This window comes from Protopterus annectens, chromosome 13.part0 (genome assembly GCF_019279795.1).
Source record: "Protopterus annectens isolate FY-2018-M chromosome 13.part0, PAN1.0, whole genome shotgun sequence".
NCBI classification, from domain to species: Eukaryota; Metazoa; Chordata; order Ceratodontiformes; family Protopteridae; genus Protopterus; species Protopterus annectens.
In genome coordinates this window covers 1,365,129,053-1,365,153,172 of record NC_056747.1, presented here as the reverse complement: position 1 = coordinate 1,365,153,172, position 24,120 = coordinate 1,365,129,053, and the positions used below count along the sequence as shown (strand labels likewise).

The window sequence follows — 24,120 nt, the reverse complement described above, 5'->3', positions numbered from 1 at the left end:
GTAAATGTTAAGTAGTGTTTCTGTACAGATAGACATCACCCACTTTTGTCCACTACATCCCCCACAACTATAAAATCTGACTGGTTATCAATGGCTTGAAGAAACACTTTGGCAAACTGAAAACTTCAGGGATGTGTTTGTCACAAGAAAGCTGCAAGGTCATCGCCAATGGTTAGGAGTACAATCTGGTTCCAACTAGGAGACAGCTGTCTAGGTATGTAAAGCTCTTGCAACCCAGAAGTTGTGTGGGCCACCATGACAGCCATGCATTCGGTAAACACCCTGGAAGCTGTCGTAAGCCCAAATAGCAGAACCCTGAACCGATGATTGGTGTAGAGATACTTCCATAACCTGCGTAATCTTTGTATAGTTGTAGGCTTCCTGGAGATTTAGGGGGCACATCTATTCACCCTAAGACAAGAGTAGAATAGATTGCACAGCAGTCATCTTTAAGTACATCTTGAAAACATATCTGTTGAAGAGGCTTCAGGTCCTTTGTTTTCTTTGAAACCAAAAAAAGTAGAAGCCTGATCTATTCTGGATTTGTAGAACGTCTTGGATTTCTCTTTCTAGAAGTTTACAGCTCTTAGAGCCCACCTCTACCTAACTGGGTGAAACATCCAACAGCCCAGTGAGCAGGGGTTAGGAAGAGTATACAACAGCTTCAAGATATTATTATACCTCTTATCTTATTTGCATGAAGGCAGGCAACACCAAAGGACACCCCCCAACTTCCTCCACAGTGGAACTACAAAAAGGGATCTCCCTCTGCACCAGCTGTCACAGTCAAGACAGTGAAACACAAAGTCTAGACCTCCTAAACCCAAGAGAATGAGGCCACATTTTTTCCTGAAATAAAATCTGTGGGACCCCGAACTTGACTAAAAACAGCAGAAAGGGTCTTACCAATCTGTTCACAGTTGTGCATTCTCTTTTTTTTTTTTATCCTTAAAGGAGAAAGATGCTCTGCTACACAGGGCATTAATAAAAGGAGACCTTGAAATTATCCATAAACCTGCACAAGCAGACATGTGCATCTCACTGCAATGCCCAACCAGACTGCCCTAGCAACTGCATCTGCTGCATTGTGAAACAGGCACAATAAGAGATTGGTTATACTAGACAATCTGCTCTGCTAATACTCGACAATCTGCTCTCAAGAACCCTATACACAAAGTCAAGTCTTACTGAGCCAAATCTCTATGGAACATTTACAGGCCAAGCTTTCCTTAGGCATACTAAAGATTTCACCAAAGCAAGGCATCCTCCAGAGGGGGTTGAGAGAACTCTCAATCCTCACAGTCAGAATCCTCATTGAGATTCAGACTGAGAATCTAAGTGCTTCCTCTATCACACCCTCTTTTTGGAAGTCAGGTGATGAATCTGACTCCTCAGAGGACCTAGCCTGCCATCAGTAAGTGGAATGAGATCCACAGTCAAACACTGACCTGATAATGCTTGAGGCAGCAGCAGGACAGAGTGCACCTTGGAGTATTAATACACTCTGGGTTCCAGCTGGGGAAGCCAATCATCCTCCCCAGCAACTAGAAGGTAGATACAATCTCGAAAAGATCCAATGAGTCCATTTGAGTCATGCAATCTGACACTCTCCCTTCAGAGATTATCCTTATACTAAGAGAAGGCCATGCAATTTTGAGGTTGGCCAGCCCCAATGAAGGGATCGGAACCAAATGGGCACAAGAAAAAACACCCCAACATTAGCAAAGTGACCAAAAATGGATCTGAAGCTGGTGTCGAGATGGACTCCCCAGCCCCAAAACTACATCTGTTCCGACAGTAACACCTGTAAATCTTGGTGCCAAAACCACTGGATCAGGGACAAGGAAACAGAAGCACAGGAAAGTGCTGTCTCCTAGTATAACAGGGCAACAGATAAAACGGAAAAGACCGGAATCCCATCTATGTGGCCCAAGGAGCATGTGCAACAATGGTCTACATCTTCCTCAGAAGTACCCCTGTAGGATCAAAATGATTTAAAATGGCTGATTAGGGCCTAGAAACAGTCAGCTGTTCAGTCCTGTCTCCTGCAAGACGTTTACGGCATTGTGAAGAATGATGGGATCCAAAGATACGGCATTGTGAAGAATGATGGGATCCAAAGATAAATCATGAGGGGGACGGTCCAAACCCACATTTTCTCTGGGCATTTCTCCCTCCAACACAGGCATCTGAAGAGGACATCTAATCCAATAGATTCACACTATGCTATCTGCCCTAGGGCATGTATAAGCCTAGCCAGAGTGTGTTTGGCTTTCGCCACCCATTTTAAATTAATTTTGCTATGCCCTTTTTCGAGGTTAGTATACTGTGCCTCTGTAAACAGTGACACAGAAGAGATACCCGGGGTAAACCTACGATCTCCATCCACTCAAGATTCCTCTTGAAGAGAGTCAATGAGGGACTCTACCAAATCTGGACTGGGATTTTTTTCCAGAGTGAAGGGAGCCTCTGGGTTACGAATCTGTCCCTCCAGCATGTCCTATTTCAGTGTTGAGGTTCAAGTCTCTCAAGCGCGTAGCTCAATGGGATTTGGATTTTCTGAGGTGCAGCATGTCCATTAATTCCAGGTTGGATATGGCTTTATACGTCAGGCACAGATAGCCTCCGAGAAGGCGGTATGCCACTGAGTAGAGCTGGAGTTTTACCGGGCAGCATATGGCATCTGTTTGAGCCCTTTAATCCTCTTGGTGAGGTACTTTTGGGGTCTTTCCAGTTGCTGCAGGTGTCTGGTAAGGTCCCAAAAGGGACCTTGTACTCAATTATGAGCCTGATGAGGGATGAGTAAAGAGGCACGATCTCCCCTGATCTAGATGTGAATCCCTTCATGATTAGGTGGGCTATATAAAATGTTTTTCTAACCACTTTGGCCACGTCGTTGTGAAATGAGAGATTGCTATCAACTTTGGTCCCCAGGTCCCCAATTACTTCTTCTGTACTTAATGGATTACCACCTATGTGGTAATTTATGGGCACTTTGTTTTTGCCAAAGGGGATGACTATACACTAAGCGTTTAGTTTGAGACCATGGCTCTGGCACCAGTTGCCTGTTTCTATGAGGCCCTTTTGTAGGATGCTCATGTCGGCTGGAGAGTATTACGGTGCCCAGTTTGCAGTAATCTGCGAACTTAGCCAGCCACAGTCCTTCCATGTTGGCCTGCATCTCCGAAAAATATATACCGAACAAAAGAGGTCCCAGGACTGAGCCGTGTGGGATGCCACTTCTAACTGGCTTGGAGTCTGACATGGCTCCAGCTATTCTAACCATGTGGATTCTGTCCTTGAGCCATTTTGCAACCCATTTAGTGACATAGGGGTTTATATTTAAGCTGGTGAGCTTATCTATAATGCCCAAGTGGGGTACTGTATCAAAGGCTTTTGCGAGGTCCAGGTAGGCTGTGTGGACCACCTTCCCCTCGTCAATGGCCTTGGTGACTGTTTCAAAGAAATCGACCAGGTTTAAGAGGCAGGATCTGTCCTTAAAGCCGAACTGGGTAGGATCCAGTGTCTGTAGGTCCTCAATATCTTTATTTATGAGGTCCATGATGATCCTTTCCATAGCTTTGCAGACCAAGCTAGTCAGGCTTATGGGGCGATAGTTTCCAGGATCCGTTGAGGCACCACCTTTGTGGAGAGGGACCACAGTTGCTGTACGCCACTCTTTGGGTACATATCCTGTAGTAAGGCTGAGACTAAACAGTAGTTTTATGTTTAGGTTTAGCTCTTCTTGGAGTTCATGTAGGATGCAGCCCGGGACACCGTCTGGTCCCATTGAGGCTGTGTTTTTTTTGCTTTGGATTATCCTTAGTGTCCTGTGCAATTTTTCTCTCGAAGCTGGCCTTAGACGATTTTATGAGTGCCCATAGTTTTTCACCAATACTGATCAGAGATGCCTTCCCTTTTTGGGATTTAACTCTATCATGTAGTAGCTTCCTCCTTCTATTGCATAGTTTGTTTATGGCTGGGGTCCACCAGACAGGAAGTCTGCCTTCGGAGGATTGGGTCTTGGTTTTATTTGGGATTGCATGATCCATGCATTCCTGAAGGTGTTCATAGAATGTGTTTATAAAGGATTTCGCAGTCTGGGCTGTATTTTCCACAGGCCCGGGGCTTTGAAGGATTCCACCTTCCACCTTTAGAGAAGTTTTTCACTGTGGTTTTCTGGGCAGGGGTGGGGTCGGGATGTGAATATCAAGTGAGATTAGTTTATGGTCTGATCTTACCAGTGAGGGATACACTTCTGGTCTGGAGCATAGAGTCCCCATGTTGGTGATGATCAGGTCCAGTATGTTTTCCCCTCTTGTGTGAGTGGTAACAAGTTGTTCCATAGCATTTGAGTTTATAAATTCTAGGAACCTTTGGGCTAGGGTGTTGGAGCTAGAGTAATGATCTTTTCTTTGGAGGAGAAGAGTCTTGACAGTTTTTCCAGAGTATTTCTTGGGAGGCCTCTGGATCTGATGGAAGTAGGCCTCGAGCACAAATTTCTATGGTCTGACAAAACCCTTATAAATTTTGGAGTGCAGCAATAAAATGGGAGGGGACACCAAGACAGATTATGCTTCGATTGTGGAAATGAGGTGGGATCTTGTGCACACACATTGGGCTTTTCTGTAAACTAGTAGTCTGTTCAAGACCAAGCAAAATTACCAATACTACCCTGAACTACCAGAAAACTAAGTTATAAATAATAAAGCTTCTCACATAAAAAATTCAGCTCTCACACTACACTAAATAAACCAACTTTAAAATCAGTCCGATCCAACAAACTGTTCAGAGAACACACTTGGACTGAAACTGAATAGAATCCAGTCTCCTCCCTCCAAAAATGAGCCAAAGTAGCCAGAACAGCTATTTCAAACAGACAAAAATTAAGATTAACTTTTCCAGCAAAAAGTGTCACCTGACTAACAATTGATCTTGCTTAAACGAAAAACATCTCTAAGACATTGAGCAAAGTCTGAAACTGAAATTAGTAAGTAAATATCACTGGTTGACAAATCCCCTTGGTAAAAGCATAAGCAGAACACAGAAATTAAAGTAACTCTCTTCAATGCACCCAGTCATAAAAAAACAGAGTTGTCACAGTGTGCACAAGAACAAACATTGAACGCTTTCCGCCTGTTAAAACATTTCCCCGTCCACACACACACTCTAAAGAAACAGAAGAAAAAAAAGTTTTAAAAAGGAAAACGCTTTTAGTCAAAATATAGAGCAACAATTTCTCTTAAAGTTCTTCCATGGGGACTCATCTGCCAGAAATGAAGCTCGAAGGCAGATTACAGCTTCCTGTCAAGGTAGGAAGACAGGGGTCTATTATCATAGGTTCATACTAGGTATCTGCCCTGGGGCAATTAAAAGCCTAGCCCAATTCTGTATGGCTTACGCCACCCCTTGATTTGAGTATACTGTGCCCTTTTTAAGGTTTAGTTTACTGTGCCTCTGTCCAATAGTGACACAGGAGTAATCCCTGGGACAAACCTACGATCCCCCATCCACCTACAGAGATTCTTCTTGAACAGATTCAGTGAGGTGCTCTGCCTCACATGAACTGGAATTCTATTCCAGAGCGAAGTGAGCCTCTGGGTTATGAACCTGTCCCTCCAGCAAGTTCTATTTACTTCTGTGCTGAGGTTCAAGTCCCTTGAGCGTGTGGCTCTAAGGGATTTAGATTTACTGAGGTGGAGCATGTCCATTAATTCTGGATTTGACATAGCTTTGTATGTCAGGCATAGATCACCTCGAAGTAGGCGGCATGCAACTGAGCAGAGCTGGAGTTTTTTTAACAGAGCAGCATATGGCATCTGTTTGAGACCCTTGATCCTCCTGATGAGATACTTTTGGGGTCTAATTGCTGCAGGTGTCGGGTAAGGTACATCCCAAAAGGGGAATTGTATTCTATGATGGGCCTGATGAGGGATGAATAAAGGGGCACGATTACCTCTCAGAAGGGGATCGAGATCTCTTTTTGGAGATCAATGGAGCCATCGGAGCCGAAGATACGTTGGCTCCAGCCGGAGCCGACACTGAGTGTCTGGACTTGACAGTATTGGTGCCGGATGGAGCCGATACGGAGACTGGTATGGAAAGATCGGCTCCGGCCGAATCCGATCTCGAGCCTGGTGAGGAAGAACCTGAAGCAGACGGCTTGGAAGCCTGAGCCGAAGACTTAACAGGTTTCGAGGGTTTCCTCGGCGCCGACTTAGTCGGGGAGCTCTCGGGCTTTAATAAGCCCCTTAATATGAGCTTATTTTTTTCGTTCCTGCAGGACTCTTGGGCTGAAAGCATGACAGATAGCACAAGAGTCCTGCAGGTGCGAAGGTCCCAGGCAATAAACACATCTGACAGCACGAGTCACACTTCTTGAAGCCTGAGACCTTAGTGTCCTTCGACATAACTGTGTCGATGAAACACCAGTAACACACAAAAAACACTCAGTCCAACAAATTAAATTAAACAGGGATAACAGACAGTCACACACAAAAAATCCCCGACAGGAAAAATTTAGGGAGGGGAAGGCCTAAGGCCTAACTAAAATAATAAATTTATATTTATTTATATATATATATATATATATATATATATATATATATATATATATATATATATATATATATATATATATATATATATATATATATAGTTAGTCTCTAAAAAGTTCACTTACCTAGAGCTGATAAAAGAAGGCACCTCGTTAGCGAAGCGGCAAATGAGATCCGAGTAATCTCCGCCTTGCTTCATGGGCTATAGGGTTGCCTCGAGCTGGTAAAATTAGCTCTCGAGCTTAGCAAGTGCCGAGTCGGAGCCGAGGATCGGCTCCTAACCCATCCAGCAAGAAAGCAGGCGAGATTGACAACTTAACATGTAAAGTTGTGTACACTTAACATAAATGTAGACGTTAAGAGTGTATTCACTGTTGCAGTCATTACATTTGCGATCTGCTTGCAGGTAGCCCTCAGTCGGGCTGATTAACAAAGTCCTGCATCGGTTGCTGCCCTACTTCCAGGACGTCAGTTCATCAGGGGTATAAAACATGCAGCAGACGCCATTACATCAGTTTTTCTTGCCCCAGATGTGAGGTGCTCCCCTAATGGGTAGCAATTAAAATATAAAAGTACAAAGACATACCTCCAACAAAAAAACAACCACCAAAAAGGCTTTTAAGCATAGTAAAGGGGACCCCTCTGCCTCATCCAAGTGCCTCCTCTTGCACAGTCTTTTCCTCAGAACCTCATCAAAGGGGGACTTCCGGTGAGGCCTCAGAGGAACAGGGGGCACCCTCTGTGGGTGGCTGAGGAAATGGTGCTCTACGCTTTGGATGTGTCGTGGGAACAGAAACAGAGAGCGGCTCCTTAGGGGAGGGAGAAGATGCCTCCCGATGAAGTGGTTGTCTGTGTAGACAAAACCTTCCTCATAAGATCAAAAACCCCTGAACCTCGGGCCGAGGACTCCTCCGGTTCTGAAGAACATGGAAGAATCCCAGACACGGGGCCTGTGGGCCTCGACCCAGAGGACGGAGCAGAGCCAATCTGCGCAGAGGCCCCGAGAGGGAGTCTCTGCACCGAAAGGTCAGTACGACTCTCTGTCCCGGAACAGAGGAGAGATAGTAGACTCCACGACTCACCTACAAGTTCCGAAGGAGTCGAAGTCAATGGTGTCGATTGTGCAATGGACGGTTTCGGCACAGAGGGCTCCACTATCATCGGCTTATCCTCTCCCTGCTCCGAAGACTGGATGGGTCTCGAAGGAGGACCTGTTGGAGATAAAGGGAGGCCTTCCAGTTTAGACACCAATTGGGAGGAAACTGCAATCAACTTGTAAAGGGCCGTGTTCTCCATAAGTTTCTGCACGACACGATCCACATCTGCATCGGATAACGGTCTGGAAGATCGGGTCAAAGGGGCCGAAGATGGCACCGACCGAAGAATGGAAGGTGGTGGTAGCTCCGACACCGGTTCCAAGACATGGGGCTCAGTGTTCGATGCTCGGCCCCGAAGTCTGTGGAACCGGCGAACGAACTTTCGAAGATGAACTCTGAGCCGATGACATGGGCTCAATCATCTTCGACCCCTTCGAGGACTTAGAAGCCTGGTCCGACTTGTCCAAAGCCTCCTGGAAGGCAGGCTTAAGTAGTCCCCTATCTATAAGTTTCCTGCATCTATCTGTCATGACCCTCCCACTGAAGGAATGGCATATAGAGCAATCCTCTTGCAAGTGGAGAGGGCCAAGACAGTAGACGCAGGAAGTGTGGTTGTCAGTGATGGACATTTTCTGCCCACAGTGACATCTTAAAACCGGATTTGGCTTTTTCAGACATAACCAGCAGTAAGACACTTTACTGTGAAAAGGTTTAAAACACTAGCTATAACTATAAGAAAATATATATAGAGATATATAGAGATACATAGAGATACATAGAGATACATAGAGATATATATAAGCGATTAGAAGAGGTAGGCACCAAAGGGAAACCTATGAAAAAATGACAGGACTAACTACGATAACACACACATACTTCAGTACTAATCAAAAAGTAAATTCCCAATAACTATAAGAACTTTTTAAAGTAAAAATATAACAATCTTATCTGAATATAACAATTTTCTCTGTTCCGAGCTCTCGATGTGATCCGTTGCAGCGGCAAACTAGATCTGAGTAATGGCAGGGAGGATTGTGGGATATAGCCTGGTCTCGAGCTTCTCCAAGATGCAGAGCTTTGCTATGCGGCCGACTCGGAGCAGAGGATCGGCTCCGAACCCGTGTAAGAACAAATGGCGAGATTGAACACTCTCAAATCAGACAGCAAGATACGTCGTGGTCAGGGCCTAGGCAAGGAATACAGTAAGAATGAAAATATTTGAGGTATTAACTTTTACTGGCATCTGTAAGGAGCAAGAAAAAAATATATATATACATATGTTTCCCCAACGGGGTATTTAGCTTTAGTTGAAGACTTGGTTCTGAAACTCAGACGAAAATTTCAGGAGTCTGCCTACCAGCACTTGTAAACTGTTTCTGCTTCGGGCACCGCACGGCAAGTAAGACTGATGTAATGGCATCCGTTACATGTTTTACACCCCTGACGCCATGGAAGAAGGGACAGCAACCGACACAGGACCCAAGACTTTATCAGGCAAGCAGATAAACCAAATGTAATGACTGCAACAGTGAAACACGAAGAACATCCATGATATAGCACAATCTTTTTTAAGGTGAACAGAGCCCAGGCAATAGACAATAGATTAGCATCGGACATAGGGATTTTGTCTGTATTTTGGCATCTTTTGAAGGTCTTTAAATGACCAGTTATGACTGACAAACCTACAGTCAACAGAGGTGTAAACAGGCCAGCTGTATGCACTTACACACAGGAAGAAAGGCCTCACAAACAGGACACACTGCTACTAAACACTTTTCTTCTACTTTCTCTTACTATTGACAATGATTTAACAGATTACATTAAGGTGTACTGAAAGGAAAGAAAGGAGAGGACAAGTTCAAACACTTAGAAACACTGGGTAGAGTCATAAATTACGAAGAATTCAGAAAAAAAAAAAATAAAATTTTTTTTTAGATTTCAAAAACACCTGGCTCAAGAGTAATGGCAAACGTGCCTGTCATGAAAAGTAGCAAATGAGAGAAAAGCATTGTGGGCAAGGTTAGGCTCGAGAGTTTTTGGCTTCCTCAAGCTGCAATAACGGCCAAATCTGTTCCAATGCTCGGAACACAGCCCATATGGTGAGGATAAAATGAAAACTGACATCAGATCAAATCTTTCTATGGTGTGCTGGAGCTGGAAGGGAAAAAAGTGTAGACTGTATAGTTTGGTAACCTGAACTTACCACAACAGCAGAAGTTCAAATCACTGCTGCTTAGCTATTTAAGCTGCGATACTGAAACTGGCATAGCAAGGCCTTGCAGAGTATAAATATAGGGGCTGCCAAACAGTTACTAGAAAAATTGAAATCCAAGTCTACACCAACTAGTAGTGAAGATAGTAACAAGAGAAAAACGAATTTGGATCTTTAGAAAGGGGTAGAAGCAAATTATACAAGAAAATGTGAATTGTGGGATCTACATACAGAGGAGGAAGGACGTTAAAAAAAATAAATAAATAAATAAATAAAAAGGCAGGATATGAGCAAGCGACATAATGTTTGACTGACAATGACTGGATTACAAGTGCTGTACATCATTTGCCCAAGTCATATGTGATAATTTATTAAACATGTGTGGGCACCAAGCACTTTTTGCTAGCAGAGACAGGGAGGCAAAGCCCTAAAATGAAAATGCCAATAATAAAAAGTCTACACCCTCGCATTAAAAACACACCACAAGGGATGGAGGGAGAAAGCAAGCGATCAGCTACTGCAGCAGTGATCAAACATCTACTGTTACACTAAGTAGAAATTAAGACAGCTGTACTATGTTAGTCAGATGCTGGCCAAGGGTGACCCTCACGAATGGAAACTAGATTAGGTGTTTTGATTTGAGCCTTCTGTGGGGAGTTGTTCATTTAGCCCCAGTCTCCTCTGTTAACAATCAGCTGCCAAGATTCTGCTCCAGGACTCCATGTAAAAAAAGGCCAGGAAGATGGATGCCTTTCCTATCACAGTAAAGGAAAGGAAATTTTCCTGTAGACTTTTTCCATTCTTTCCACAGATAGACAGTTCTGAAGATAAGGAATCTTCACAGAATAGATCTACTCACACACAATAGAGAGACGCCTAGACCCCCAATCACCCTCGCCTGCCTGGATGATGACGACTTATTTTAGGCACATGTTTACAGTGGACATGCTGCAGGTACTAATGGTGGCAGGGAATTCTGGTACTATAAAATCATTTATTAGAAAATACTCAACTTGTCTGCTACACAAGGAACGCAGGATGCCTGCAGTGTGGGACTGATATGAAGCTACATCCCAAGCTAATACGGCTAGTCTGCAAAGGGAGGGGGGGTGTTAACTGGTTCTCCCTTACTTGTTGATGTAACACATAACTGAGGGCGTCCTTTCAATCTTCCTTGTCCTGGGTAATTAAATGCCAATTTTGAGCATGAGGTGCTAGTTTCCCCCCCAATGGGGCTGCCAAAATATAAGTGCTTGGACATGGTAGAGGAATGTCATTGAGACTGCTTACTGTAGAGTTGTGCTTTACCACCCTCCAGATTTGGAGGTGGAGGGACCCCATTGCTTTGACCCGTAAGATCTCTGCGATTAATATCTGGAGCCTTTGGAGCGCCTGGGTTTGCCCCGAGTGGCTGTGTTGGACACAGGAAAGGACCAATTCTTAGTAAGCCAATGCCTACTGAACCTGGGTGGCTATACTTGCAAGAAATCTTTTACAGTTTGCATAGATTTAGCTTTTGTCTTCCACTTTCTTCACAACCTCTTCTGCCTTATTACCAAAACAGACTATCATGCTGTAAGGGGGCATCCAACAATTTAGCTTTAACATAAGTCAGATTTTGCTCCTTGAGCCAGACATGCCTTCTTGTCACAGATCCAGTTATGGCGGCACTGCTAGAGAACTCCAAGGAATCAAAACCACATTGCAAAGTATGCTTTACAACCTGTTCTGCTGAAAGCAATAAATCCTGTAACTATTTTCCACACAGATCAGAAATTATCATTTTCTGTTTCAGTAAGCCCATAACATGCTGTTGATATTTAAGCATATGAAACTGGAGTTTAAAGCCCTTATTGCCAAGGTTGTAGACTTATAAAACCTTCTTACCCAATCTATCCAGCACCCTGGAGTCTGGATAAAAAGGGGTAGGATTTTTGGCTGTAGAAGCCTCAACACCCTTGGGACCCTGAGAAATAGTCTCATGATCAGCAGCAGGATTTTTGAAAAGAAATTTGTGAGAGTCAGGAACCCTGTAATATCTGTCTGGCTTACTAGGAACCGGAGGCAGGGAATCAGGAGCCATGCTTGATTCCGAGAACACATCAACAATGTCTAATACAGGAGGTATCGCCAAAGGCCTATGCTGAGGAAGAAGAAAATCCCTAAGCCTCTTTTTGATTCTGAAAAGTCCTGACCCAGTGAAAATGTTCCCCTTAAAGTATGCAAAGTCTCTCCAAAAGAGTAATCCTCAGGAGGAGATGGAGATGGGATGGATTCCTCTGCATCAGAGTCCTCATGAGATAGAATAGAAAATCCCTGATCAGAAGAGGAATCTGAATAAATTGAAACCCGATCTGAAAATTCATAATGAGTGCCTTGCCTAGGTCTCTTAGCAGAGGGGGGGGGGGGGTTGGAACCCCTGATCAAGGTAATTAAATCCTCAGCCAGACCAATGCATCCAACAATAACCCAAGTTTAGGTAGCTACAAATATTACACGTCAACTACTTGTACAAATATTTTTTCACATAAATTAAAAACCTGTTTGTATGCCAGTGGTATATATGCTTAACATCCCCCAGTACTTTGACAGAAGTGTGTGTGTGTGTGTGTGTGTGGGGGGGGTGATTGTAATTAAACTTATTTTGAACTGGAATACAAGCAATACCGGAATCTCTTAAACAGAGAAAGCTTTGCTAAATCCAATGTTACTGGCTGCTAAAGCAGCAATAACTATAAGATTAAAAAAAAAAAAAAAAAAAATCAGAATTTAAACTGAAAAGAATGAAGATCTTTACAAAAGGGAAGAAGCAACTTAGAATATTCAGGGAGAGCGATGGTCTAAAAAGAAAGCATATGTACAATGCATGAAGCCAATAATAAATGATGACAATAATTTTCTTTATGTACAAAAGTGTACATACACACATATAACATGCTGGAGGGACAGATTCATAACACAGAGGCTCTCCTCACTCTGGAATAAAATCCCAGTCCAAGGTTAGGCAGAGTCCCTCATTGACTCTCTTAAAGAGGAATCTTGAGTGGATGGGAGATCGTAGGTTTACCCCGGGTATCACTGTTAGACAGAGGCGCAGTATACTAACCTCGAAAAAGGGCATAGCAAAATTAATTTAAAATGGGTGGCGAACGCCAAACACACTCTGGCTAGGCTTTTGCACATCCACTAACAAACAGTACCAGAATTACCTGTTCTAAAGACTTGCCTGTGATATAAATAGGAGAGATGGGCATGTATCACAGAGACTAAGTCTGAACAGGCTCAACATCCATGCCAAGCAGAGTTCCTCCCCAACCCAATTCAAGTGCAACTTGGACAACTGGATAGGAATCTGGAAATTCATCCCTGGTTTGGCACCTGTGTCTGATGGACACAGGTGTCCTGTAAATGGTTAATCTCCCAAACCCCTGCGTACATTTATCAAGGGTATCATAACTTGTCAGATTTAGGATGCACGGCTAGGCTTAAAAAGGTCCGTGGTGTGGTATTAGTCTAGTAAACACTTATGAATACCTAGTCTAAAATACGCTGTCGAGTACAGTACACAACCATTCATCCAGCATCAGCCAGAGACACCAGGATGCAGATTTACAAACACCAGAGTTAATCTATAAAAGGGAAAACAAAACAAATCTGGCACTGAAATAAGCGGACATTGTCAAACCTTTGGCGTTGTATGGTCTACAAAAATAAATGAACTCTTTGCCAGTCTCATCATCTGTGGAACTACATGTGTAGCTTTAATATGGTATGCTCAAATTTAACAATGCCCAAATGTTCAATAACAGCTACACACCACACATGAAATAGTCTGCTGATATTATACAACTAAAAATCAGGTTACCTCACAGATTTGATAAGCCAATCAATTTTGTAACTTCTGAGAGAACACTGAAACCGTATTCTGTTGAAACCGTATTCTGTTAAAACATAGAATGATATAATGTGGAAATACAAGCTTGTCACACTGTCAACTGACTGTATGGCAGAGGGTTAAAAAAAAAAAAAAAAAAAAAAAGTTTAAACAAAACTAATCCTGCAACTTACGGGCTAAATTATGTTTTTAGCAGGTCTGCATCTTAACCCGTTTGACACCATTACAAATCAGATTACAGGTTCTCTCTTGTACAAATATTTACACCCTCTTATACACAAGACAGTCTGGATACTTCTACAATTTATTTCTAAATACTGCTGAGGTCTCACCAAGCCTCAATCAAAACATGCTCATCCAATGCTATAACCAGTGTGTACAAGTCACTTCTGACAGCATGAAATAACATTTCAAGGCACAGATACAACATAACATGGCTCATCCAATGCTATAACCAGTGTGTACAAGTCACTTCTGACAGCATGAAATAACATTTCAAGGCACAGATACAACATAACATGCTCATCCAATGCTATAACCAGTGTGTACAAGTCACTTCTGACAGCATGAAATAACATTTCAAGGCACAGATACAACATAACATGCTCATCCAATGCTATAACCAGTGTGTACAAGTCACTTCTGACAGCATGAAATAACATTTCAAGGCACAGATACAACATAACATGCTCATCCAATGCTATAACCAGTGTGTACAAGTCACTTCTGACAGCATGAAATAACATTTCAAGGCACAGATACAACATAACATGCTCATCCAATGCTATAACCAGTGTGTACAAGTCACTTCTGACAGCATGAAATAACATTTCAAGGCACAGATACAACATAACATGCTCATCCAATGCTATAACCAGTGTGTACAAGTCACTTCTGACAGCATGAAATAACATTTCAAGGCACAGATACAACATAACATGGCTCATCCAATGCTATAACCAGTGTGTACAAGTCACTTCTGACAGCATGAAATAACATTTCAAGGCACAGATACAACATAACATGGCTCATCCAATGCTATAACCAGTGTGTACAAGTCACTTCTGACAGCATGAAATAACATTTCAAGGCACAGATACAACATAACATGCTCATCCAATGCTATAACCAGTGTGTACAAGTCACTTCTGACAGCATGAAATAACATTTCAAGGCACAGATACAACATAACATGCTCATCCAATGCTATAACCAGTGTGTACAAGTCACTTCTGACAGCATGAAATAACATTTCAAGGCACAGATACAACATAACATGCTCATCCAATGCTATAACCAGTGTGTACAAGTCACTTCTGACAGCATGAAATAACATTTCAAGGCACAGATACAACATAACATGCTCATCCAATGCTATAACCAGTGTGTACAAGTCACTTCTGACAGCATGAAATAACATTTCAAGGCACAGATACAACATAACATGCTCATCCAATGCTATAACCAGTGTGTACAAGTCACTTCTGACAGCATGAAATAACATTTCAAGGCACAGATACAACATAACATGGCTCATCCAATGCTATAACCAGTGTGTACAAGTCACTTCTGACAGCATGAAATAACATTTCAAGGCACAGATACAACATAACATGCTCATCCAATGCTATAACCAGTGTGTACAAGTCACTTCTGACAGCATGAAATAACATTTCAAGGCACAGATACAACATAACATGGCTCATCCAATGCTATAACCAGTGTGTACAAGTCACTTCTGACAGCATGAAATAACATTTCAAGGCACAGATACAACATAACATGGCTCATCCAATGCTATAACCAGTGTGTACAAGTCACTTCTGACAGCATGAAATAACATTTCAAGGCACAGATACAACATAACATGCTCATCCAATGCTATAACCAGTGTGTACAAGTCACTTCTGACAGCATGAAATAACATTTCAAGGCACAGATACAACATAACATGCTCATCCAATGCTATAACCAGTGTGTACAAGTCACTTCTGACAGCATGAAATAACATTAAGGCACAGATACAACATAACATGCTCATCCAGTGCTATAACCAGTGTGTACAAGTCACTTCTGACAGCATGAAATAACATTTCAAGGCACAGATACAACATAACATGCTCATCCAATGCTATAACCAGTGTGTACAAGTCACTTCTGACAGCATGAAATAACATTTCAAGGCACAGATACAACATAACATGCTCATCCAATGCTATAACCAGTGTGTACAAGTCACTTCTGACAGCATGAAATAACATTAAGGCACAGATACAACATAACATGGCCATTATAAATACTAAATTGACAGAAAAATACAGCACAAGGCAAAAATGTAGCTGTACAAGAACACATGCATTACATGCTATGACAACACTTGCAGTTAAATGCTAAGACAACACCGTGCAGAGGCAATTTGATGCATGGAGGCAAGCAAACAAAGCTTGGCTGGGACAAATGTAAATGCAACGTGCAGTTAAGTAGAACAGTCAAAGACCACAACACAAAAATTCATTTTTCAAGGAATACAGAGCTACACAATACGCAACAAAACAAAACAAAACTGCAGAAAATCAGGGGAAAGTAAAAAAGCCAGCAAACAGCACACTCTCAACTGCATTACTACACAGGTCTTAAGGAAAAAAAAAAAATCAGCCATTTTTGAAATATGTATTAAAATGATAAAGTGGCAGCAATACTCTCTCCAACTTCTCACATACACGATGTTAATCAGAGTAAAACAGAACAAAAAGATGTTAAGGAGCAGTCCCAAAAGCCATAAAATCACAAACCACCAGCTTTACTTTTAAAAGTGCTAAGTATTGATACGAGATACGATTGTTTGGTTGGAGACTTGGCTTTATTAAACACACAAGAATTGCTGTATACACAATTTTACACAAAAGGGCTCACGCAGTTGCTGGAGACACCTGTTTTTTTATGCATGACCCCCTGGTCCAATATACAAGCACAAGAGAAGATAGTGACCAATGTACTGCACTGGCAGGCAGCACATCCTTCCAACTATCACTTAACAAGCCTTTATTTATACTGGTTATCTGCACAGATTTGCTTTAGTTTTGGTGGAGCAGTACGGTTTCCTTATATTTGTTAACTGAAATGTATTAACAGTCTTATGTTGCACAAAGGTCCGTAGGTAGATACTCATCTGTGGCGTCTTGTGTGCAGTCTGCACATCCTCCCTGTGTTTGAGTGGGTTTCTTCCAGGTGTTACGGTTTCTCCCATAATCCAAAGACATGCAGTAGGTAGATTGGACACACTAAATTGACCACAGGTATGAGCATACATGCAAATGTATGGCACAGAATGACCTGGCAGTGTAGAACCTGGCTCTAAAATGATGTTCACTGTTTAACACCCCAACCCCATGTGCAGTTCATTCACCCAGTTAAAAACAAACATCAAATGTAGGTCGGTGGTATCAATCACAATTCCTCTCTAGAAACAGCTGAGCAGAGGCACAGCAAAATAATGGGCATAGTATCCTTCAAACTAAAGGGGTGGCGCAAGCCACAAAACTCTGGGCTAGGCTTATAAATACCCTAGGGCAGATAGCCTAGTATGAACCTATGAACCTAAATACACTAACATTACTGACTCCAGAATGCAACATACCTCCCTTAGCTTGATGGACCTAATCTTGTTAAAAATTTCCCTCCTTCGTAGGCTAAACCTCCCCCCCACTTACACACACTCCAAGCTTGTCAGCTAAACATAGCATTTCATGAGTGATTTTGCTTCCCATACACTTTGGTTCAGATTTATTTACAAGCTATTGCTGCATACATTCCAAAGTTTTACAAATAAATGCAGCGAGGAAAGTGTTACCCTAGAGATGTGCAGCTCACACAACCAACTATCACGTCAACATCAGGTGTCTAGCATTCCCGATATTGTACAGAAATTGGAAAATTAATACTTTAACATTCCCCACCAAAATATCTTATTCACAGTCCTGGGATACAAAAACTATAGTGCCAAGAAGCAGGCATCAGTACAGGAACAGTCATAACAATGCATCACAATATACATCTCAGCTTGGCACTGAAACTAACCTGCAGCAGACACAGGCATGCCTTATAAATCCAGACTACAAAGTTCAACAAATCTTAACTCACACACTACCATCTCATCTTTGAGAGAGCTTTTCCATTTTAAAATGCGTTGTCTCTATACAACTTCCTTACCGTATATATTTACTCTCGAGTTTTACATCTTAAGATGTGTGCGCGTGTGCATATATAGCCGCTTTATGTTTATTTGCTTATGGTTTAAAAGCACAAGTTTTTTTTTTGGTCAAGGTTTCCTTCAAAGTGTTTTAAAGTTTAATAAAATATATACCTTACATTCTGTCAACCGAAATAAAAAAAAGGGTTCTGTAATAAGCCGTCTACTTCACTAAGTTAACACACTTTCAGACATTGTTACAGTGTACTTTGTCAACTATATACACAACAAATTGCATTGCACAGTCCTTGGTTTTCTCCAACTAGGTTGTGGTATACTCCACATACCTGGGCAAAACTGTCACTGGCTGCCTACTGAAGCATGCAACAGGGCACAGTTTAACAGCTGGGACCCAGACAAACAACAAAATGCCGAACATAATTATAATGCAACATGTACCCATTTATTGGCATTTGTGTACTGGACAAATCTGACTTGGTAATAACTCACTTTTAGCAGAGGATCTGGGAAGAAAGTCTCAAATATATTACATAAAAGCGAGCATAAGAATATATTTTTTTTACAAGGACATTATAACATAATTGCCAAGATAGTCATTTTTACAAGTACAAAGCAACACAACATAATTCAGAATAACCAAAGAAATGTTAAGATTTGAGACACACAGAAAACATAATAAATTAGAAGAGGTGGGGAGAGATGAGACTGAAGCAGTGTAAGTAAGAAAAAATACATGCCAATGTAAATAAAACCATGCTCACACTAGGACAACCTGCACAGTGGATACATGCCAAATGTAAATAAAACCATGCTCACACTAGGACAACCTGCACAGTGGATACATGCCAAATGTAAATAAAACCATGCTCAGACTAGGACAACTTGCATAGTGGAATGAATAAAAATGACACCACCATTTCAGACACTGCCCAAGAGCATCAGTGACACACTATTAAAGGCCAATATAAAAAGATTTGTGAAATGATGGTAGTTTACTTGCAGAGAAAATGAAGATCATGAGAAAGTAAGACATGCGTAAAACATTTAACAAACAGTAAAAATATTTTAAATAACTAAAAGTTAACAGTATGCTTCTATACTTAAACGTTTTCTTCCCTGACTAGATGGATTCCTCTAGGATTATATTTTTCACACATGTACCCTGCACCACAAGCGGATCTGTATCCACCCTCAACTAAAAAAAAAAAAAGTGATTATTTTCCTCTGAAGCCCAAACCTGCCACTTCTAGTGTGCTTTCCAATTCTCCAGGTTTAGTATGTCTTTATATACTATCCAGCAAAAAATCCTTCAGAAGATTTCATTTTCAGAAATTACTGCAGCACTATTTTCAGAAATTACTGCAGCACTTACCCGAATCAGCCACAAAACACTACTTAGTACAAAGCTACATCAATGTAGTACTACCAAATCAAAATCCACACAAGAAATTATGTTTAAACACACCAACTACTACAAGTAGAACAGAATGCCATGGAAAAAATTATATATATATATATATATATATATATATATATATATATATATATATATATATATATATATATATATATATATATATATATATATATATACACATATATATATACATATATATATATATATATATATATATATATAAATTTCACTTCATATGTACAGTCTCAAATTAAAATGTTTTTTACCCCACCTCATTCCTTGCACAGGAACTACACAGTTGACTGCCTAAACTCATGTACACAAAAATGCTATACACTAAAATAGACATCAAAAGAAAGTAGCCACATTTAATTAAAGGGACAGCAGTCTTACTCTTTCAGTAAGCACTACCAGGTACACATAAAACTACCCCCAGCACAGCACTACAGACTGTGATAAAACGTTAGAGAAAAGTTACACTTTTTGAAACATCCGTTCAGCTTTTATCCATGCTTGTCAGAATCACAAACTAGCTTGAAGTTAACAGCATCAGTCCCAGGCTTAAGAAAACAGCTAGTTAGTAATTATCCACACCTTAAATCATGTGTGGAATGTCAAAGTTGGGCCGACTGACATCTAGTACTATCAGCACTACTAAAAATGGTAACATACAAAAATACATGGTATAATTAAGTTGTATCAATTTATTTTGGTTGTAATCACTACGAAGATTCTCTCCCTGGGCCACCACTGACTTCCCGCCCAGATGAACTTTCCCAGTCAAATTACTTAAGCAACAGCAAATATGACTGAGAAATGAATGTTACGCACTTAAAAAAAAAAAAAGTTTCAAGATTGTTAAGCCCTGAAGTCATTTTAACTAAAATGGCAAAAAGGATGAATGCTGACAATTGGGGGGGGGGGGTTTGTTACAGCCTTCAGTCATACTCCCTTACAAGCTGTCACGTGTATTTTAATTCATTTTGGGGGGGGGGGGTCACCAGCCTTGGATTGGCAGCATTTGCTAGAAAATGCACTGCAAAATATTACAGCCATACTCTACTAAAACAAATAAAATGAGATAGAATGACCACTACACACAGAGAAAGATCAAAGTAAGTTTCAATAAAAAAACAGTGACAAATTTTTTTCTTCTTGCATTAGATTAACCATAATATTCTCAAAATATGATTAACCAGCATTTTACAAATAAATGCTGAATGTAAACAAATCAGCACCTTCAAGTTCCTCACGTAAAAGAATGCAAAACTCTTACGTCAAAGTGTAACCTGCATACAGAAGTGCAACTTAAAACTTAACGAGTTATTTGACCACTGAAAACACTTCAGTATTCTAAAGCTCACCCCTACACTTACTAGGTATCCACAACCCCCCACCACACAAGTTGCCAAAGCTGACTTCCTGCACAGTCACCGTGGACACAGCACAAATTTCAAGACAAGCCTTTATATATTCATATATAGAGTAAAAAGACCCATCAACACTAAACATTTCCATGCAACACAAGAAGGCTGGGGATTTTACATTCTGAGGCTATGAAATGCAGCAATGCTGGAAAAAAAAAAAAGCTTCACCCTTGCCATTGCTTTATGGAAATCACATGGCAGAAAGGACAATCACATCTAGACAATTTAAAATAAAAACAACTGTGTTCCAACAGCTCTTAGAAAGATAAAAGTAAAATAAACCACTCTTTTGTTAGGACAACCAGATACATACACAGTATTCCTAAAGTGTACTAGAGACAAATTACCAATTTGTAGACATATTTTTACCTGGATTATCTGGACAACAGACCCAATCATTAACTGGAACATACAGAAAAAGAAATACATGCAGGGGAAAAAAAACACAAGGAAAGCAGCATCATGCAAAACACCAAGGGAAAAATAATTCTGCAAATGTCTGCCCAGCCACAAAATCACAGCAAAGCAGTTAAATACACTACACTGAAAATGTCACATAATTACTGTACGATAATGTTTGTAAAATACACACCTTTCTACAAACCACAAAGCTGTCAGCAATACAGTTCACCCACTTTAAGGCTAACAAAAATTCGGCTGCTTAGTTAGGCTGAAACAATTTCTCCGTTTGTGGGAAAAAAGCTGGGAGGATACGGCTTTAAATTAGAAGTGTTTGCAGTAGTTTTGACTGCTACAATACAAAAAGAGGACATGTTCGCTCAACAAAGCTCTAGCCCCTTTTATTTGAAGTCCTGTTCTGATCGGTGTGAGAATACTAAACATCTCAATCTAAGTGACGGGGAAAATTTAATTCATTGTCTCAATGTACATATGCACATCAACGAACATTAGCTTGACAGACTGAGTGGTGAACAGGCAACAACTGGATATATTCCACTGTACAAAATAAAGAAACTAACGATTAAACACAGAATCAAAGTTAGGAAATGACAATAGGACAACCAATATTACAAAGGACAGTCTGATGTCTCCACTAGTTTAATCAAAACCAAATTATGTTCTTAGTAATGCAATCGATGAAATACCTTTGCTTTTTGGGGACTGAATGCTCCACTTCGATGCGTTTGCCATGAAGCTCCACCTTCCCTAAAACCGACACAAAATAATAGTTTTAAAATAAAAAAAATAGGATTTTGAAACAAAAAAGCGAGAAACATGCGCGAAACAGGAATTAACGAAAAACTCGGTAAGAGTTATGGATATTACCAGAAAAAAAAAGAGTTAGCTAAAGTAGTAGTTTTGCTTTAAACTGCAATTTAAAAAATAGCAGCTGCAAGAAACTGACACTTGTAAAATATAATCTGAGTTATTTACAAGTTCGCCTATACTCTGAACCTGCCTACCCACCCATCCTCTGCACCAGGGTGTGCGTGTCTGCATGAGCACAAAGGCGGAAATAAATAAAAATAATCCAGAGGAGCGTGTGTTTGGGGGGGAGGGGGTGCTGCAGCACACATCTTGGGTGCCGGCTACAAGGTGCGTCCATCATTTCCCACTGTCCTTGCAAAAAGTATGGCAACATTTTCTGTTTAGGATATAACCATACTCTAATGGAAACAGCACCAAACACGGTCTCCTACAACCCGCAAGCTATGCTGCCCAAGGCTTCTTGGGTTCCAAACCCAGCAGCTGCCAGCTTGATCACCAACGCCTGACATAACGGGCAGATCTTCTAGCAATAGTATATCAAACTTCACATTAGTAATTACAGAGATAAAAACGTAACAAAACAGAAAAAAAAATTTGAGAATCAAATAAATAAAATGTTAAAAAAAACAAACCCACTCAGAGCCAACAGACACCGTTTACACGATTACCCGCTGCAAACTAACAAATAAAATCAAACGTGCTGGCTCAGTAAAAGAGTCTGACTTAACACACAAACAGAAACTGGAATAAAAACTATAAAAAGGGCTCTAAATATAACTAACAAGGCCTTCAGGGGAGTCTATAAAGGATTCCACAGCAACCCCATAACACGCGACCCCTGTCCTAGCAAACATGACCTTTAGCACCCACATTCAACTACACACATCAGCTTTCTTTAGAAGCTATTACCAATTTACACACAAAAATCCTGCAACTCACTTATTGTTTACAACCTTCAACGACAGTGACTTAACTACCATGGGACACCCCCTCCCCCTGTACAAACCCGACTTGTACATTCTACCCCCCCCAAATATATATATATACACACACACACTCAGCTGTCCCTCTGCAGGTTCTACCTAACGTGCTGGCTTCCATGAAGCCACCGATAATTATCCAACAATAAGTATTTAAATCCCACCATGTGTGGTCCCAACGCACTCTGACTAGCAGTCCCGGGTACAAGAGTAGTTCCGCTTACCAGACAGATTCTCGATGGCCTTCATTGCCCACGACTCATCGGGACAGTCCACAAAGGCGTAGCCGGTTTTTAGTAACACGGGGCCCCCCAAAGGAATCTGGCAGTCAGCGAACACCTTCTCCAGGTCGGCCGAAGAGATGGAGTCCGGCAAGTTACCAATGTACAGCTTGTTCATGGCGCAAAGAAGACTTGTAGACTACAACAAATCACGAACAGCTCCTGTGGGCGTGTGGTGCAGCACCCGGGATGTACAAAGTTGACAAACTTAGTGGTAGCCGTGGTTCTTAACACCGGGTGAGGGGGCGTCACCCGAAGGAGTCCAAAACGTTAATTAGCACCAGCGATGACACAACGCCAAGCTCACTAGCAACAGACTTCGGCCCGTAGGCTGTCTCTCTCTTACACTCGGCCGCAAAAAAAAAATGCCCTCGCTCACCGGGTAAACAGTCGCTGGGTCACCGTCGACAACTAAATGCCACGATTGTTGCTTCTCTGGTACCCGTGGGCGTTGCCTCCCGCCCACTCGTGCCGGACCGAAGGAAAGGGGCGGGGCTACGATAGTGAAGTGCAGGAGCGTGAGTGGCCGAGCCTTGCTACTACCGTTACCGCCTCTATTTACTACAACCTGGCAGTGAACCACTAGTAAAACTGTGTAATGCAGAGGAAGCCACGTGGTGCGGGGGGTAGGGGAGACGGACACCTTCAAAGGCATGGGGGGTATTGTAACTTGTTTATCCTTTTACTGATTTAATATAAGTATTGCATGTTTCTGCTTCCTCTAATACAGCTGCAGCATAGTGTGCTTCCTCGATTCGAATACAGAAATTACTTACGTCTTGAAAGTTGCATTTAATATATGTTTATTAATGCA

At 41.4% G+C, this 24,120-nt stretch overlaps 1 protein-coding gene across 1 annotated transcript in view; it reads right to left on the bottom strand.

The window, feature by feature from the left end:
- The window catches only part of IGF2BP1 (insulin like growth factor 2 mRNA binding protein 1), a gene marked incomplete in the record, with an annotated part of 2,071,998 nt that extends 2,048,057 nt beyond the window's left edge, over positions 1–23,941 (bottom strand). The window contains 2 exon segments of the mRNA XM_044055393.1: positions 21,922–21,982; positions 23,250–23,941. Coding sequence (XP_043911328.1) covers positions 21,922–21,982; positions 23,250–23,424 — 236 coding nt within the window.
- Positions 23,942–24,120: the final 179 nt, after the last annotated feature.